The sequence below is a fragment of the Camelus bactrianus genome, chromosome X, assembly GCF_048773025.1.
Source record: "Camelus bactrianus isolate YW-2024 breed Bactrian camel chromosome X, ASM4877302v1, whole genome shotgun sequence".
Taxonomy (NCBI): domain Eukaryota; kingdom Metazoa; phylum Chordata; class Mammalia; order Artiodactyla; family Camelidae; genus Camelus; species Camelus bactrianus.
Window position 1 is genome coordinate 3,456,955 of NC_133575.1, and position 20,288 is coordinate 3,477,242.

General features: G+C 41.5%; 1 protein-coding gene across 4 annotated transcripts in view; it reads right to left on the minus strand.

Annotated features, from left to right (window-relative positions):
• NLGN4X (neuroligin 4 X-linked) overlaps positions 1–20,288 on the minus strand; it is a 539,607-nt gene that overhangs the window by 110,044 nt on the left and 409,275 nt on the right. For all 4 annotated transcript variants that reach the window (XM_074359108.1, XM_074359107.1, XM_074359109.1 and 1 more), the window contains one exon: positions 11,427–11,579. In XM_074359108.1, coding sequence (XP_074215209.1) covers positions 11,427–11,579 — 153 coding nt within the window. The remainder of the gene's footprint in view (positions 1–11,426; positions 11,580–20,288) is intronic.

The window sequence follows — 20,288 nt, forward strand, 5'->3', positions numbered from 1 at the left end:
TCTGAAAAATTAACTCCCAATGGAACCAGGTCTAAAACCACATCTAAAACAGTCTAACTCTTAAAAATATATATATAAGAATAAATCAGTATGACCTTGGGTTCGGTAAAGACGTCTTCTTACAGGCAGAAAATGCAAGCGTAGAAAAAGAAGAAAGAGTTAAGCTGAACTTTATCAAAATCAAAAACATGTGTGTTTCAACAGGCACCATGAAAAAAGTGGGGAAGAAACAAAATTAAAGTAAATATTTGCAAGTTGTACTATCTGATAAGGAACAAGTACACAGAACATGTTATTTTAAAAAACAAACAAAGTCTTAACTCAATACTAAAAAATATGCAAATACCCCAATTAAAAAAGGGCAAAGGATCTAAATAGACGTTTCTCTAGGAATACAGGATATACAAATGGCTAACATCCACATGGAAGGAAAGTCAGCATCACTAGGCGTCAGGGAAACGACATTAAAAACGTCACCACTTTATACCCATTAGAATGGCTACGCTCAAAAAGACACAGGGCAACAAGCAGTGGTGAGCGAGTGGAGAAATTAGAAAGCTTTTGCTGGTGGGAATGCAAAATAGTGCATTTATAGGAAACACCCAGAAAACGGAGAGAAGAGATTCGTGGTCCCCTATGTCTTCAGGGATTGGAAAGAGCAGATATTGGGTTGTCTCCTCGGGGTGATGAACGTATTCAAAAATTAGACGGTGTTGATGGCGGCGCAACGCCGTCACTATCCTAAAGGCCGTGGAACTGTTCCCTTCAAATGTGCACGTGGCTTAGAAACTGTTTCAAAGAAGGGACGCAGACAATGAAAGGTGGGACTGGAGACAACCCCCCATGGGTCATTTCCAGGAAGATTAAGAAAGATGAAGGTGCAGGAAAGGCCATTAAAGGAAGCTGGAGAAAGTGCTTACGATGTACGAGGGGCCTGCAAGGGAACAGTTTTGATGAACTATGACTAAGACGCAGGAAGTTGGTTAATCAGACCTAAGAGGGGAAGAAATGGATAAATAGAACTAAAAAAGTGAATACCCAGGGGAGTGGAGTGGGGGGGTGGGGTGTGGGGAAGAGATGGAGAAATTGTTGAGGCCATTTGCACAAGATTCGTTTTTGTAAAGACATGAAACATGCATGGTTTTAAAAAGAAGCAGTCTAGGAAAAGATGGCTGGTATTTCTGAATGATACTACAGGTTCATGTTTAGAAGGGAGAAGAGGTTGGAAAGGAGGAGAACAGATGCTGAGAGGTTCACAAATGTACTGAAAGAGGAACATGGGTGGGGTATCCTCATGTGTTCAAAATGCATAAGATGGAGTTAAAAAATAATATATATATATATATTATATATATATATATTCCAATCTATATATCTATCTCTAACTCTGTATCTATTTACCTGTTTGTCTACCTATATTTCCATCTACCCATGCACATATCCAACCACCCATCCACCCAACCACCCCCTTTCTTTCTTTCTTTCTTTCTTTCTTTCTTTCTTTCTTTCTTTCGTTCCTTCTTTTCTTTTCTTTCTATCCATCCATCCATTTGTATGTATTTCCATCCACCCAGCCACACATCCATCCATTCATCCTTCTTTTCTATCCATCCATCTCATCTCATCTCATCTATCTACCTATCTATCTACCTACCTACCTACCTATCCATCCAATCTATCTACCCATCCATCCAACCATCCATCCAAGTCTCTATCCATCCATCCATCTATCCATTCATCTATCCATCCATCCAACCATCCATCCACCCACTCACCTATTTATCTATCCATCCATCTTATCTATCTATCTACCTATCTGTCTATCTACCTACCTACCTATCTTATCTACCCATCCATCTAAATATCCATCCACCCATCCATCGAACTATCTAATCTGTCAGTCAATCAATCTGTCAATCAATCAATCTATCTATCTACCCACCCACCCACCCACCCATCCACCCATCCTACCTAGCTAGCTGTGTATCAGATGGCTAAGAAAAAGTACCACAGAGCCATCTAAACTATCACTAGGATATTTTAGCAAACTCTCAGCAGTCACTTTGAATGACAGAAAACATTTCTCAATCCAAACTGGAAACATTTCGTCATTGTAAAATTGTTCTCTGAACCCCAGTACAGATCTGAGTCATCTCGGTGTAACTGATAGTGCTTTGCTGGGAGATCCTGTCCTACCTATGTCTGTATGAAGTGTGCATCTTTATAAGAATGCATTTGTCCTACCCACTGGTTTCATAGGACATGGCCTTTTGTCCCAGAATATTGGAACCTAGAATAAAAGCTGTTGTACTGAATGCAGTGAAAATCAGTGCCTGCAATCTCAAATAATGAATGGAACCAGGAGAGCTTTGCGACTGGCTTACTGGCGTGAAGACCCCAGCTCATGCACGTATAATGAGTGTTCCATCAGAGGAATGCTGCATTTACCATTCTAAAATATCTCTGATTCTTTGATACTGAGAATTGCACACTTCTTTGAAAACAGCTTTTTTTTTTTTTTTTTTCAATCAAAGGAAAAACTGCCCTGCCCTACCCATTAGGTGGGACTTACCCAATCGCATCTGTAACCGTGTCATTTTATTTGAAAAATACATTGATGTTGCTAAATCTGCCATTTCCAGATTACATTCTGATCCCTTTGAACCTGTGCCTTATGTCCCTCTGGGGTTTATTTCATAAAGTCAGTGACGGACTGATGTGCGATGGAGCAAAGCCGGAGTTAAGCTAGAACAGAACATGCACCCGGAGGTATCACTGCTGTGGGTGTGTGTGCGTGTGTGTGTGTGTGTGTGTGTGTGTACACGCATGCACATGTGTGTGGACATTTGCATATTCATTCTGTGCTTCTTGTAAAACGTGCAATTCAGGCTTTCAGGCAAATGTGAGGGAAAAGAAAAAAAGAAAGGAAAAATGATCTGCAGAAAGTGTGTAGCCCCAGAGTATTTCAGCCCTGCAGTCTTCGCAGTGCCCGCCCCGACCGCCTTGTGGAGATTTTTCAATTATCTGACTTGGAAGGACTAATTCCTTGCATGTAGCAAGACAGGGAGGCAGGTATGGACTTTTTAGGCAATGTTTATAAAGCATTTCTCGGATGCAATGGTTGCCTGAATCCTCGTTTCCAGCTCACCCAATCAAGCTAATGTGTTTCAGCTCCCAGATTCAGGGCTCCTCCTGTCGGAACGTCCCAGCATCCCCCTGAGCTGAAATGCCTCCATCACACCTTCCTTTTCATGCACAATGGTGTGCAGGCCTCTCTTTCCCCATGATGACATAGACTACTTTCTCCTAATCAACATAAAGGGATCAACCCTTCATATATTGCTTGGGAAACAAAATGAAGAAAACAGGCAAAGTAGAGAAAACAGTTTCTTTCCTTCAGAATGAAGCATCTTAAGAGAGTCTGTTTTGGATGCAAACATTTCCATGGAAGAGCATTTTTAAAAAGTTTTTTATAATATTTTGCTATTTTATTATCATTATTATTCTCTAGAGGTTTTTCACTCAACATTGTAAAATGATTATAACTCAATAAACAAATGTTAAAAAAAAAAAAAAGGAAGAGTATTTTTTTGAAAATGTACACTCTGTGCGATTATTCCAAGGTGTCGTGACGTTCTGGGACCGACTAACTGGAAAGGAGGTACTTATACAATACATTCTTCATTCAAGTGTGTCTGAAGGTTGTGATTTCCAAAAATGGCTCTGGGTGCGAAGGTACCATTCCAACTTCCTTGAGAAATTCTGATTCAGGAGCGGCCAAGACGGCGGAGCAGAAGGACACTCTTAGCTCACCGTCTCCCACGGACACCAAGGGAGACACCCGTGGGCCCACCCATTCCCTAGGAAATTCTGATGCCTTCCTAAAGAGAGCGAGGAAGTTGTCCATTGTGCCACGCATGCCAGTCCATCATTTTGTGCATTGGAGGTTGGGAAATAAAAGGTCTTTTCTACCTTCCCATCACCCCCACAATCCTTTCACATCCCTCATTGCCTGTGTTTTCTGCAGAGTTAGTGTGCTTTCCCCCTTGGCCCCCTGTCACGTGAGAACAGGCATCTCTTTGTTTCATTTTTCATACCAACCTTTCCAGAAAAGGCATCTGTCCCATTATAGCATCTTTTCCAAAAAGACTTTTTTAAATTGAAGTACAGTCAATGACAATGTGTCCATTTCTGGTGTGCAGCACAGTGTCCCAGTCATGCATACACATATGTATATTCATTTTCATATTCTTTTTCATTAAAGGTTATTACAAGATATTGAATATAGTTCCCTGTGCTGTACAGAAGAAACTGTTTTTAAAAGTCTATTTTTATATATAGTGGCTAACATTTGTAAATCTCAAACTCCCAAATTTGTCCCTTCCCACCCCCTTTCCCCAGTAACCATAAGATTGTTCACTATGTCTGTGAGTCTGTTTCTGTTTTGTAGATGATTTCATATTGTCCCCCCCCTTTTTTTTCATTATAGCATGTTTATCCTGCTGCAATGGTTTCTACATCTACTCCCACGTGCTTCTGAAGTCCCAGGGACGGAACCTTCATCCCCAAAGTCCCAGAGAGAGAGTCCTCACCGTCAGTGAAACAGCTTCCTCATTTGCTGAACTAATCAAATTCATGCAGTCGGCACTTCTAGCCACCAGGAGGCAGAAGAGGAGAACCCAAGGAGATAAATCATTGAGAAACAAAAGCTGAACGGTGGGTGATATTGTCCAGACGTCTTCTGGCTCTTAATCAACACGCCAGCAACCACAAAGACTGGCTTACGGGGTTTCCGAGTCAGTACGAGATGCACAGAGAGCTGCTGATGGAGATGGTGAAAGGCACTGAGTTGGTGTTGGGGGTGGGGGTGGGCGAGCACCTGGGTTTCTTCTTCTTTTTTGCATAAGTTTTCGATCAGGGAAGCAATGCCCACCCTCCCTTCCCCAGTCCAGCGTGTCCACCCTATAATGTGTTATTTGGAGGGTAAACCTCCCTCCCTACCCCCGTCCAGCCGAAGTAGAACCATGTCAGGAAGCACTGGAGAAATGAGACCAGGAGTCTGTTCCCAGACTGGCCAATCCCCTCCACCACCCACCACAGAGGGTCTTATTCGAAGGGTTTTCACGGCTTCCTTCCACCCTCGTTCCGTTTCAGGGTTCTGTGTGGTCCTTCACAAAGGGTCCAGCCTCTGCTTCCACTGCTTGACACTTCTCCCAAACCTCCTTCACTTCTCCATCTTTTTTTTTTTCTCTTTTCCCCTCAGCGCAAGGCTTCATCTCCCCTCTCAACCCCTTGAACTCCTTACAGCATTCTTCCGTCCCTCAGGAACGCACATGACAATGGAGAAAGGAAAGAGTTCCCGTTGGGCATCTCATCAGGGGCAATCTGAGAGGAGAGGGAATACAGAGGACACAGGAGGGGGCGGCACAGAGATCCTTGAAGGCAGAGATGCTGTTTTTTTTTCCTTTATATACACATTTAGGAACTTTGGATTTGATAGGGAAGATGTGTTCCATTCGTAATTGAAACAAAAATTCTTAGTAAAAGATAAAAGCAAAGAAATGAGAGAGAGAGAGAGAGAGAGAGAAAAAGACTCGGGGAAAAAAAAGGCCCAAGTACCAAAGAGGAAACAGTATTTTAACTCCCAAATGAAAGGGAAACGTAAGACCTATATGGGAGGCTGACTGCTTTCAGCAGAGGTGTGGCAGGCATGTGACAGGGAGCCACTAAAATACCCGTGATGCAAACTGCTTGTGCGCACGTGGAACTCAGGTCATAGCTCTTTGCAGTGCACGTGAAGCCTCTCCTCCAGTGATGCCCAGATTCATTTTTTGCAGGGAGTCCGACATGGTCTCCAGTATATCCAAGAGATTATAGCCAAACTGCTCTGGCTGAGGTCAAAGGACGGCCTCCAAATGCCAGCCCACCCCCCTTCCATTTCAGATGGAAACGAAGACCCTACAAAGGAGACCAGGAGGCTAGGCGGTCACATTTTCAGGTGGTCACACCGTGACACCATGCTCAAAGTCATGTGCATTTTAATACAAATGCTCTTCCTGTTCTGCCTGTATTTCAAACCAATTCTGTCTTCCATTTTAAAGTTATGATGTCAGTCAATTCAGGTAAATAGTTTTGGGCAATTAATGAGCTTAAAGAGAAAGCCAACTTCAGAGCACCATAACACAACCCTCCCTGAGATGAGAACTGTCAGGAGAGCTACACTCCTTGAAAAAGGAGCAGGTGTTCCTCATGGGTTTTTTTTTTAATCTTTGAAAAAAATCAGTTATATAAACCTACAAGGGTAACATTTCTTAATACCCCAAAGATACCTGTCAGGTGTGAAATTCACTGAAGTCATCATCTGGGGCAATGGTCTTAATTCCATTTATGGGCAACAGACAAGAAGGTAATGGAACGGGCATTAGAGGTCAGACACGCAGCTGGCTGGTAAAGCGTGAGATCTACTGCATCCAAGAGTTTTTATGGGACAAATGTCGTCCCTGGGGCTGATACCACACCACCTTGGACCACTGTGGACCATCTGTGATGCTTTGATGAAAAAGTGCATCAGGTATCAAGGACCTGCTTTGAGGAACATTAAAGATACACTGTAAACACCGAATCACAATTTTGTATCTAGATCGACCACAGTTTGACACTGGGGGGATTCTGGAAGCTGAATCTGATGTGAGCATGGCATTCCGTTCCCTAAGCCATGTTATAGTGCCTGTAATTCATACTCGTAGACCAGGGTTCCAGTCCCGACTCGAATCCCCATAAGCGATGTCCCTGGGAGTCAACACCATCACCTCCGGGCCTCTGTTTCCTCCAAGGTAAGAGAAGTCATCCTTCTTATGAGGATTCAGTGGAGGAACCCCCGTGGAAGGCACTGCTGAACATAACGCAGGCTCTTCACGAGTCTGGCCCTAAAAGCATGTAGATGAAGACTCTTTTGAAGCAAAATAATTAAAGCCTGCCAGAAGCATCAGATCACAGGAAAACCAGAAAGGGTACACACCTTGTGAGCGACACTCAGATGGACATTTGGACGGAGGCAGAATTCACCTGCTGAAGATGGAAAGGCATGCAAATTGCAGACAAGTGAAGGTAAGACCCACCTACAGATAAATCCCTTCCATAACCCTCAGCGAGGAGGTCTCTCTTTCACAGCAAAGGTCTTTGAACGATCATTATGAAGAGAAACAGAGGCCGATTTGATAGAACTCAAGTTTTCCCTCTATACACGTTTTTTTTTAATTGATAAAGGTATGTAGCAGAATACAAAGGAAATATGCTTTTAAAAGAGCATCTCTTTTGAAACTAAACACCTGTTAATTCATTGGCCCTTACGTGGGTATAAATAATTGCTTTATTGTTATGACGTTACAGCCCAGTCTTCTTGGGACAATCCTAGTTTATTTATGGCTTATTAACGATCCTCAAGGGGTCCTGTATGAGGCAATACGTTATATGCTAGTAAGGCTGTGTGACCCAGTTCCAGTTAAAGAACATGTTCATAGTCCAAAAAGCAAGTGTGAAGACCGCGCCCCTGACCTCATACTATGAGCATCTTATTATTTTTGTTGAGTTCGGGTGGTTCCATTTAGACAGTGGTATTGGAAAGAGATTCCATGATGTTTTGGGCCGGATGCAAAGTTTTCCAGTGGCTCCACAGTGATGTTAATAAGATACCCAAGTGATTTACATCACAACAGAGATGTTAAAGCGACTGGGTTTACTGGTTCCTAGTGCTGGGCGCTGAAACTTCACTTACGGACACAAATCCCATGGGTGTTTACAGTGTAGGGACAACAACCTTGCAGGGGGAGAGACTAGAAGCACCATTTATAGACACTCAGAAGAAGGGAGCTGACTTTTTCGGTGTCACACCCCAGACGCGGGGTAGGGGGAAGGTTCCAGCTCATGTTTATCTCATTCTAAAATCTGTGCCCTTCCCACGCCAGCCTCCTCCAGTCTCTCTTCCCGCCGTCATTCATCGTTCCCAGCCTCTCTTTTGGGTGGGAAAATAGCATATGTTCCTCTGTTTAAAAAAAAAAAAATAGTGCTAACCTGCAACGACGCTTTTCCACTCCTGAGGCAGAAAAATAGCACCTAGGCATGTCTTACTTTCAGAAGGAAAAACTCAAACAACTATGTGTGCATGTGTAAATATACAGAATGGGATTTCTTACTGCTCAGCCGTAAGAAAGAATGAAATCATGCCATTCGCAGGAGCATGGATGGACCTAGAGATGATCATACTAAGTGAAGTTAGCCAGACAAAGACAAATGCCATATGATATCACTTATACGTGGAATATAAAATATGATACAGATGAACTTATTTACAAAACAGAAACAGACTCACAGACATACAAGAGACTTACGGTTATCAAAATTGGGAAGGAGGAGGGATAAATTAGGAGTTTGGGATTAACAGACACACACTACTATATATAAAATAGATAAACAGGAAGGTTCTAGTGTAGAGCACAGGGAACTGTATTTAATATCTTGTAATAACCTATGATGAAAAAAGTGTGTGTGTGTGTGTGGGTATATATATACACACACAAGTAAGTCAAGTAAACTTCAATTTAAAAAAAAGTTGTGTGATTATTTATACAGTGGAATACTACTCGGCCATAAAAAAGAATAAAAGAATGCCATTTGCAGCAACATGGATGGACCTGGAGATCATTATTCTAAGTGAAGTAAGCCAGAAAGAGAAATAAAAATACTATATGGTATCACTCATATGTCACTAAAAAAAAGAAAAAAGGGGACATTCATAAACTCATCTACAAAACAGAAACAGACTCACAGATGTAGTAAACAATCTTATGGTTACTGGGGGACAAGGGGTCGGAAGGGATAAATTTGGGAGTTTGCAACTTACAAATGTTAGCCACTACATGTAAAAATATATTGAAAAAAACAAGTTTCTTCTGTAGAGCACAAGAAACTATATTCAATATCTTGTCATAACCTATAATGAAAAAGAATACAAAAATGAATATATGTATGTACTTGCATGGCTGGGTCATTGAACTGTACCCCAGAAACTGACACATTGTAACTGACTGTACAACAATTAAAAAAAAAAAAAACCTGGATGCCAATGGTTTGAAAATATTTTGAGAGTGATCATAGTGATTTCCCGCAAGCAAAAAGAAAGTGCCCCCTGGCAGTTTGCAAGATCCCTGATGAAGATAAATGTCAAGTCACATTTGAGAAGTCTCTGAGTTCCAGCATGGTCAGCAGAGTTGGCAGACTTTGCTCCCTCCGATGAAAGGGGGTCTGTGGGCTTCACAGTCGCTTACTGGCGGAATGTTAATAGACCGGCATGGAGATGCTAAATTGCTTCTTTATATTTCACAGTCCTGCCTCTCACAGCCCTCTCTGATCTCACCAACAGTTGTTTGTTTTTTTTTTTTAACTCTCAGCAGCAAAAGGTAAACTTAAAATTTTTCAATGAGACCTGTTCTAAAAGCAAGCTTTCTTCTTTTTTCTTAAAAACAAAACAAAACAGAAATGGAAGGTGTGTCTAATCAACCCAGTACCTTCCCAGATTCACAAAGGGCCCAACAGATAAGAGATCACCCGGGAAAGCTGGTTTCATACCGTTTGGCCTTAGAGGGAGCGAGAGATCAATTTCTTTTGAAATCCAACCTTTCAAGCCACGCCATCACGGCGTGCATTTTGTTATTCCACCGAAGCCAGAACTTGCTCAAAGCCCGTGGCCTCCTGCAGACAGCAGCGCCCAGAGCAGGTGCCGGTACCGGGTTCCCCACACCGCCCTCTCTGAAAGGGCTGCGAGCAGCAAGCCCCGGTACGCGGCTCCCTCTCCCCACCTCTGCCTCAGAATGGACCTTTTATAAAAGATCAAGAAACACCATTTCCTGTTGCAAACACCAGTCCCCAAAGCAACTAGCCAGAGGCTTCTGAAAAACAGTCAGCGAGGCACGCAGCCATCGCTACGGGAAACAAACTGAAGTCATTCTGCAAATATCTGGCTCGTAGCACCGACGAGAAAAAAGGGGAAAAAAGGGCTAAAAATCACGCAACAAGAAGGCTCCGGATTCTAGGCTCTGTTGCTGTGTTTCATGCTGAAAACCAACAGGGAATTTCAGGTACATTATCGATGCTCCAAGAGGCACAAGTTTGTAAACATCTGTGGGTGATTTGCATTTCAAAGTTAGAAAGTGCGTTTCTGCAACTCACCTCCTGCCAGGTCTTCTATGGGTGAAGGTTCCCACAAGTGAAAGGAAAGATGCTCGAAAAAAAATCAAAATGTCAAGTTGGACATAAAATATTCTTGGTGACATTTGCCTATTTGAAGACAACATTCTCAATCGTATTTGTTGTTTCACACAGGGCTGTTAAGCAACTCCATCTTATTTAATTTTTCTTTTCTTTTTTTTTTCTTACCGTAACCACCTTGTAACAGACACATCTTGCTGTCATAGACACACTGTTAAAAACCCATTTTCCTGCACCTTCTCAATGGATTTTTGCCTTGAAAAACGACACTGCTACAGAGGCTCGAGTATTTTTCACGAACTGCCCGACAACCGGCAAGATCACAAAAGAAGGTAAGCCTTAAAATATTACCCTCAAAATATATTATTTTTTCCCAACCATCCTCCATTGGGGGAAAATGAATTTAACACCAAGACAACAGAGAGCCCCTCTTGAATTTGTATGCACTTAGCCAAGTGCATCACACAATTTAAATAATAAAGTTCATCGTAAATCATACACTTTGAAAAATAAGTATTTAAATAGTATCATTTAAATGAAACGAAAAATCATAAAGTTACAAAATTCAAATAAGCGTTCAGTTCCACCACATGCAAATATAATATCCACGTTAACCACTGAGCACCTTTTCAAGACACAACAAACACACAAAAAAAAACCATTCGGGGCATTAAGTCAAAGATTTTCCAAAAGGCGATTAACTAATGAACACACCTACAAATCCACAAAAGAAGGCGAGTTATCTGCGGTCATTATCGACTGGGACCACGTGACCCATCACCCATGATCACACGTGTTATCTCACACGTCACCGACACTGTGTTCCTTCCACAGGCTGACGCTGACTAATCCACGCGTTCATTCAGCCCGCAGGGAGAGAAAAGGGCTTTCAATAAAATTCCACTTTCATTGGGTGACCTTGGAGGCTGCTGCGTTTGTCCGAGAAGAGATCGGGGGTACAGGAAATGAAATTCCTGGATTAAAAATGGCAAACTTCAAAAAAAAAAAAAAAAAAAGCCAAGGAAAACAGACTGTGCTGCATGGAAGTGAAGGAAGAATCACGTCCAGCAGCATGACGTGAGGAGCTGGAGAAACACAGTTTGAACCCACGAGCGCCCAGAAAATCAAACGCCCGGACCGAGGAGACGGGCGCGGTCACTCACCCAGGATTCCCAGCCGGTAGTTCATCGTGATCACGATGACGTTCCCGTAGCTGGCCAGGATGCTGCCGTCGATCATGTTGCCGGTGCCTTCCATATAAGACCCGCCGTGGATGTACACCATCACCGGCTTCTTACTGTTCTGATTGTGGATGTCTGGAAAACAGGGCCAAGTGAGGAAACACCATAAAGCAATCACACTGGTGGGCGGATGCTTAAATCAAGGGCGAAGGACATGGGTGACTCTCCCAAGTTTCAACTGGAATCCACCGTGTGTCCCTTACTGAAGGATGGACACCCTGGTAAGCCTGCCTAAGGAACATGGTCAATGTTGTGATATCTTCTGCTCATGGGAATGCTGTTTTGGGAAGTGTGCAGACGTTGGAAGAAATGTGTATGCAGATGTATGTTTCTGCGTGTGCCTGCAACACTAAAAATGGAAGGATTTGGATGAAATGCTTACTTCCTCAAGCCCTAGGTGGTGATCTGAATTGAACAATCACACGCTACCTACCACAAAATGCATTTGCATCTTCTAAGTAAGTGTGAAATCCACTTCAGAATGATCATTTGTTTTCCCTCTGACTGCCGTCCTCCGTCAAAGGTGGGACTACAGATTCGTTTTCAAAGGGTCAATGAGAACATAAAAGTGCTAGGGAAACCATAAGCTCTCAGTACAGGACACATGGCGACAAAAAAAAAAAAAAAAAAAAAGAAAAAAAAGAATAAATGGTTTAAAATGATCAACAGAACAGGAATGTGCAAAACAAAAACAAAACCAGACAACGACATCCAAGCAAGTGTCTTTAATTTACGTGCAGTACCATCCCACCTCAATGCCAAAAAAAAAGAAAAAAGAAAAAAGAAAGAAAAAGAGATGTAATAAAAATGACACGAGATTCCAACCTCAAGATGACATTATTGAAATGCTACATAGTTTTACAGGGAATATAAACTCCCACTGTGATTTGCAACCAGTGAGTACCCTCAGTAATTATTATTTTATTTAACAGTGATGTAAAAGCCATTATTTTGCGATGGCCTGTGACAACAGAAATTTCAAGACTGTGTGTCCATTTGCAGACCCTGCTTTCTGAAAAGTTGTGATTAAATGATGTGTTTCATGCTAGCCATCCTTCAGGCTTACATTTAATGTTTAAGAACCCTTACTTCAGTTATGATTGTGTCTGGATATGTAGGTACGTGTATACATATTTATGTGCACGTGTGTGTAATTTAAACGTCTGTGTGTTAGCAAAACAAAAACCAAATATATCCGTGTACATTTATTTATTCTCATGTTTTTCTTAAATAAAAACTCTTTTCCCCTTAATTCATGGAGATACTTTGGGACATATCAGAAAGGAATTTTAAGGAAATAACCCCCCCCCATTTGGATGGTGGGTAGTAATAAAATGAATTAGTATCACCATCTCCAAACGGGCTCCTGGTGGGGGGGGGGGGTCACTATCCAGCATCCCTAAGAGATCACAGTCAAGTACAGAAAAAAGTGTCAAACTGCCCATGTGTCTGCAGACATTTAATCCAAAGCAGAAGAATCTGGACTATTGTCTCATATAAAAACTCAAACAGAGTCAAAATCCCTTAGTAAGCCTTTATTCATCCTATGCTCGGTGCAATTTTCAAATAAACTCCTTGTCCCTATAGTTTGTATAGAGTGTGGCATTTTGCACCATCCAGCACTGTGATCTGCAATTTTAGCCTTTTTTTTTTTTTTTTTTTGAGGTGTGTAATTAGGTTTACTTACTGAATTACTTTTTTAATGGAGGCACTGGGGATGGAACCCAGGACCTCGTGCATGTCAAGTCTGCGCTCTACCACTGAGCTCCCCCCTCTCCCCCAGCTCTTCTTTATTTTATCATTCTTGGCTGCTGGCTCCTCCTGGGCAGGCCAGGAAAAAAGTCGAGACCTTGAGGGCTGCTCCAGGGGCTTCCTGAGAGAAAATGTGAGGTTGACACACCTCTTTCCTTCTGAGACAGCCAGGACAAGGTTCTCGTGGACACGAGGAGGAAGTAACCAGATGCCGTCTGAGTTCAAAGTTAAAAAAAAAGAATCATCCCCATCACTGGTTCTTGGGATGGAAGGAAACGTAGGCAGCATTCTGACGGTAGTCAAGGTGCATGGCGAGCATTGTGAAGACAGATCGCAGTGATCAGAAGGGGAGGCACTGAAATGTCAGAGCAGAGTCAGGTGCGCATGACATCTGCAGATGGTGTAAGGGAGCAGAGGGGAGGCGTGTGTGGGGATGGATGCTGGAATACTGGCACAAGGGCAGGTGTGCCATGGTCCTTGCGGAAGGAGGGGCTCGCTGATGCCACAGGGGCAGGGAGGAGAGCCCTCCTTTAAGGGGCTATCAGAGGGAGGGTGGACCCTATGAACGCAAAAAAAAAAATTAATCAGTCAATAAACAATCACGTTGACAGAAGACCAGGCGTGAAAGCAATGCTGGTAAAACTTGCTTTCCTGGAGAGCTGCTCATTTGCAAAAGAAATCAGAGAGGGCAGGGAAATGAAGGGAGGGTTAAAGCGGCACTTTTGGGACGTTTTGCTGTCCAGCAAGGATCGCTCACCCCCATTTGAAACTGCCTTTCAGCCAGAGGAGAGGACCCTCGTCCTGGGAAGGTGACTACATGGAGCGCCACGCCTTCTGCAGCTCCGATGGGGAAAGCGTGCTTTCCACGCACACGGCCGGCAGAGCCTCCCCGGGCGGCCACGGCTGATTTTACGACTTTTTATTTTCGTTTCTTCGAAACCATTAATTCTGGTGAAGGAAATGGATACAATGTGCTAGTGGTGGCTTTCACGCCACGTTATCTTCCATCTCCAAAAAAAAAAAAAAAAAATCACCCTGCTTCTGGTGGATAATCTGTCAAACCATTTGGGATCTTTCAACAAGAAAGGTTCCATAGCAACTAAACATTTTGGGGGTAAAAAAACCATTTTTTAAAGCAGCTGTGGTGTGAAAACAAAGACGCATGGATCTAGCTTTCTGATCTTTTTCAATTCTTTGCTAATAATCTCTTTTTGAAATTAAATGTTGCTAAAAGGCAGTTCTGAAAGACACAAAAACATGTCATTAAAACATTTTTTCATGTATTTCACTGTGAGCCAGAGAGGATTCTTAGAAAAAATCCTACTTTGGAATCAGTACGTTTGGGGAAAAAATAAAATGAAAAACAAACAAAACCAGAAATGCCAGCCCCTCAAAAAAGTTCTCCTGAGGTGCCTCACCATCCACCGAAGAAATTAAGAAGACCAAAGCTCCAAAAGACAATATTAAATTACAAAATAACATTTGGGGGAAAGAAAAGAAAGCACACATGCATGTTTTAAAATTTCATTTTTTCTTCTTGTGACCGAAAAAAAAAAAAAGAAAAAAAAGAAAAACAAAAAGGTGAGCTTCCTTGTAAATGACATTTCGTTATTCAGTTGATGTTTAGAAACATTTATATAGGTTCCCCCAGGTGATCTGCAGTCATCTACATGGACATAGGGATTAAAAATGACAGTGGTTTCCAAACAACAATAAAATAAAGAGGCACACCAAAGTGTACTCACTTCAGGTAACAGGAGGAAAAACAGGTTGAAATGAAAAAGAAAAAAAAAAAAAAAAAAAAGAGAGAGAGATACAAAATCATGCATCAAAGTCGAGCTTGGAAAAAAGCCAAAAAATACCTTCATCTTCACCACGGTCATGACTGCTTATATCATCAGCGTTTTTCTTTGTGTTGGCTCCTGGGGTCATATTGAGAAAGAAAATAAAGGGGGGAAAAAAAGAGAATTCAAAAACAACAGGTTTGCAAAAAAATCAGAGGAGAGATACTACCCAGTAAAAGAAAAAAAAATGCCATACAAAAAGTTGAAATCGATTACGTTTGGATTTCAAAAACATGAATTTGGGAGATGCAAAATGTGTATAAACATAAATATGTCAAGAAGGACTAATTCAAAATGTTACTTGCAAAAAATATTAGGTATCCGTGAAAATGCAGTTTGGAGGTTAACATGACACTACTGTCAACAAAAAACGTTAATGTGAGTTGGAAAAAAAAAAAGAAAATTAAATTATTAAAAAGGGGTTTCCCACATTTTAAAAAGAAATTCATATGAAGTATCCAAATGTTCCTGTAAGTTTAACATATTATAATCTAGATACATTTTTGATATGTCAGCGACACACTTTGGTTAGGAAATTCCATGATGTAAGAAGAAACACATTTAAAGAATCAACATGAAACCACTTCAAGCAAAATATTTAAAATTGACATTCATTTCATGCATAAGAACTTAAAAGCAACCCATTTCAAATAAAATTCAGAAATACCAGTAATTTAAAGATTCACCTGTCACCAGTGGCTAAAGAACTATTGCACATTATTTGTTTCTGTTGCCTATTATAAAAAAAAAAAAAAAGACCACTTTCAATAAATATTTCTCAAGTCAAGATAAAACATTATAAATCATGTTTTCCTGTGCTTGAAACACTTATTAAATATTACTTGAATGTTACTGCTACTTCTAAAAGTAAGTAAATAAATGGAGTCACCTACCTGAATGACCTGAAACATAACCCACTTTGAAATTTCCACGTAGGCAAAGTGTATGGCGGGTCCCTTCACCAATACCACCGTCAGCAAACTCCCCATGCTCTCTCTACACGACGCGCCATTTTGGTTTTTGTATTTTGCAGATACGAGAGGCCAAAACATTCACTACCTCTTGAACTGTTTAGTTAAGGAGCTCCATTGCCTTCTTGCTACAGACAGACACAGCCCACAGGGATGGATATCCCAGGGGTGGATAACTTGAATTGTGGCCATCAATCAAAACGGGTCTCTGCCTGCCTCTGTGATGCTCAGACACATGGGTTAGACAGAGAGGGAATCTGGTCACTGTCAGTCACAACACCTATATCTGGAAAACATCCTTTAGTCCACATCTGTCAAAAAGGTTTAATATGTTTTCACACCAGGTTTGAAGTGGCTCAGTCAAGGGTCGAATACTGTCATTTTCACATGCTTCAGGCAGCAATCCTGGTAGGGTGGAGGGGTTGGAAGCCCGATTCCTTGACCTGGTTGACCTTGGGGGATTTAAATATTTGAAATTAAATACTGAAATTGTAGACAATTTCAAGCTGCCCACATAACGTCGCTGAAAACAGCTTGGAAAAGACGTACCCAGGAAAATTCCAGCAATACTACTAGTTTGACCTCATCTACCTGAAGGGAGAATTGGGGTCTCCCAGGAGACCACCTTCTCTCCTTCCAACATGTTCACGTGCAATCTTTTAGAAAGTACCATGATGTGGATGTGTCAATCTGTTACGTTTACTAGCACCATACGGAAATCGGTTCACGTCCAAGAAGTCCATAGCAATGAAAGATCTTGAAACAAACTTAACCCCTATCAAGTTAGCTCCACTGTCTTTCGGTTGTTTGGGTCAGGGTTTATTAATATAATACCTCTTTCAAAGCTGTCTTGTGGGACGAACTGATGGCTAAATTGTGTTAAGAAATCTAAAAGAAACGCCTTTCTTAGAGAACCGGGCTACAGATGATAGAACTAAAGTGCTTGTGTTAAAAACAAGTCCTCATTTCTGAAAAAAAAAAAATTCAAATTTTTTTGGAGGAATTTCTAAGTTCCTATAGAAACAGGTCACCTCTTTCATTATGAAAAAAGAAATGATGCTAGAAAAATAAAAGTGCAGTCAAAAGACATGGAATGGATTATGGGAGAGAGAGTGTCTCTCTGATTAAGCTGATTCCGCCCCAGAAACCGTGCCCCTTTCCGGTTGGACTACCTCTCCCTCCCGAAAACATTGAGGGAAGGTCTTTAATGAGGACCCCATACCTGCACGCTGCCTTTCCCGTGAGGCTGTCCTCATATCCCTGCCTCCTTTGGAATTTTCTTCTAGTAAAAATCGTTTGTCTTCCATGCTGTGGCTGGAAGCCCACGAGCATGACGCTGGTCGGGCTCAAGCCCAAACAAGGGATATTTGCAAGGTCTGGGCTGAGTTCAATGCCAGAGCTCTTTCCTCAAGACCCAGTTCTCAATGCCTTCAGGCTCACCATCAGTGCATGAGAGTTGAGTAATCCGGAATCCTTCCAGGGGCAGGGTGAGAGGCAGTGTTCAGGGAACTGTCCCCCCAACAAAGACGGAAGAAAAGGTTCTAAGGATGTACAATCCTTTAACAATTTGCAGAACCCAGCTAAAGTGGAAATCCAGGGTCACCTCTTTGATTCTTCACCAAATTCCTTTGTCCACCAAACTGTGATGTTTAAGAGCTCTACTGAGGTACAATTTAAAAATCACAAAATCAACTCACCAAGGTATGGAATTTGAGGATTTTTTTTTTTTTAAAGTCAATCTATGGAGTTGCCTAACCATCTGCTTTTAGAACAATTCAATCACCCCCAGAAGACTGCTTGCATCCAACTGCAGGTATCTGACGTTCCTACCTTCTATCCTAACTCAGTCAACTTTCTTTCCAGATTTGCCATTTCTGAGCATTTCCTATAAATGAGTTCATATAATATGTGATTATTTTGTGTCTTGCTTCTTTCAGTTAGTGTAATGTTTTCAAAGCACACCCATGTTGTAGCAAGTGTCAGCATTTCATTCTTGTTATTCATATGGACGGATGATCTTCTCCAATGCGGATAAAGCATACCGTGTTAATCCACTCATCGGCTGCCCGCCATTTGTATTGCTTCCAGTTGGTGTCTGTGTACATTCATGTGCAGTATTTTTTATGGACAGATATTTTCATTTCTTGGGGAGATAGCTGGGAGTGTGATGGCTATGTCATGTGGCCAATTTATGTTCAGTAGTTTAAGAAACTGCCAGACTGTTTTCCCAATCGGCTGCCTCACCGTGCATCCTCATATCAGCCGTGTATGTGGGTTCCAATTTCTCCTCCTCCTCCCCAACACCTGTCATTACCTCTTCGGTGACAGGCATCCTAATGGGTGTGAGATGCTGCCTTACTGTGGCTTTAATTTTCATTTAGCTAATGACTTAATCCTGTCAATGATCTCCATGTATTATCTCCTTTGGCGTGAAGTCTATTCAAATATTTTGCCCGTTTTAAAAATTAGCTTATTTTTTTCCTTATTATTGAATGGTAAGAGTCCTTTGTATTTTCAAGAGACAGGTCTTTTACCAGAAAGATGATGTGCAAATCTTTTCTCCGCATCTGTGTCTTCTCTTTTGATTTTCTCAGTGGTGTCTTTTGAAGTGCAAAGGGTTTTAATTTCATGCTTATCCAGCGGTGTCAGCACCATCTATTGACAACACTAGCCTTTCCTCAGTGAACTGTTACGACACTATTCTTGGGAGTCCGTTGCCCATAAATGGGAGGGTTGATTTCTGGGCTCTTTAAGTATATACCGTCTGCATTTCTATCCACATGAGTGCCCTACTCTCCGAGCCTCCTAGCACGTTTTGAAAGAGGGAAAGGTAAGCGCTCTAATCTGCTTCTGATTTTTCAAGGTAGTTTGGCCATTTTAGATCGTCTGCCTTTCCATGTTAGTGATCGACTAATACCGTCAACTGAAGCAAAACAAAACAAAACAAAACAAACAAACAAACAAAAAAACCCCGCCGAGACTCTGATGGAAATTATTTGCTGCACCACAATTTTAAATTAATTTTATATAGCCGACTCTGACCCAGAAACATAATTAGACATCGCCTTTCATGTTCTATGTATATTTAATTTTCTACCCCTTTGTTCTTTTTCCATAAGCTGCTGCAATATTTGCTCTCTCAGACATAACTAACTAAATGGCCTAAGAACCAACCACGTTCTCTCCAGTACCTAATTTAGTCACAATCAGAGCTATGTAAATACAGGTATTAGAGGACAGGGGAAAAGATCCTGCTGGAATTCATTTCGGAGTCAACCCATCCCATGGCTTCAAAAAGGCACCTCAAAGTCCAGACAGGCCCCGAGTTTTTCTCCTGGTCCCCGAAAGGCCATAATAATATTCCTTTACATGGAATAATTAGCATCTCCAGTAAACCTCCAAGGGAAAATGGCTTTAAATATTGAAGGGAATATTTAAATAACTTCAAACAAACGTATAGCCATTCCATGATTAAAATTTAAACATGATTTTATAAGTAAAATATCTCAACGTCCCTAGTCCTGCAGGATGTCCATCCTTTTTTTTTTTTTTTTACACCCTTTCTTCTGATGTTCCCATTTGTTATTTATCAAAGTTGTCTTCACAAGTCAAACTGTTTATAGTAGTACTTTGTATCACAAATGTAACAGGAACCCAACCCTTTGAAGAGAACTCACAAAAGGTAGACCAACCACAGTCAATGAGGGAGTAATCATCTATGGAAAGCTTCTAGGCGCCGCAGTTAACCTTCTGGGGCAGGAAGGTAATTTTGTATCTGTTGTTTTTAATATATGTTATGTTGCCATCAAGGTATGGAAATCATCAAATAAAGTCATCAGATGGTGTTACGTGATCACATTATTGCATAAGACATAAAGAAATGATAGAATCCCCTAAACCTTCCAAATTATTGCTCTGAACGTGACATTTACTGGTTCACGTAAATTTTATCTTTGTTATCTCTTAAGAGGGCAAATTCCAAGTCCTACTCAGTCTTGTTATCTTAAGTAAATATCTTACCAAGTGCAGCTCTGGGCTAAACGTCGCATGTTACTTGCAGAAGAAGTCGTGTGATGAGTTATGCGGAAAATAGATGCTCCCTTGGCCATCGCCGATAACGATGTGAGGGATGAACTGGTCCCGAGTCAACAGAGGAGTGCTTCTTGAATCGAATCAATACTGGGAGGGGAGCAGCAAGCACTTAAGACACTCCGGGC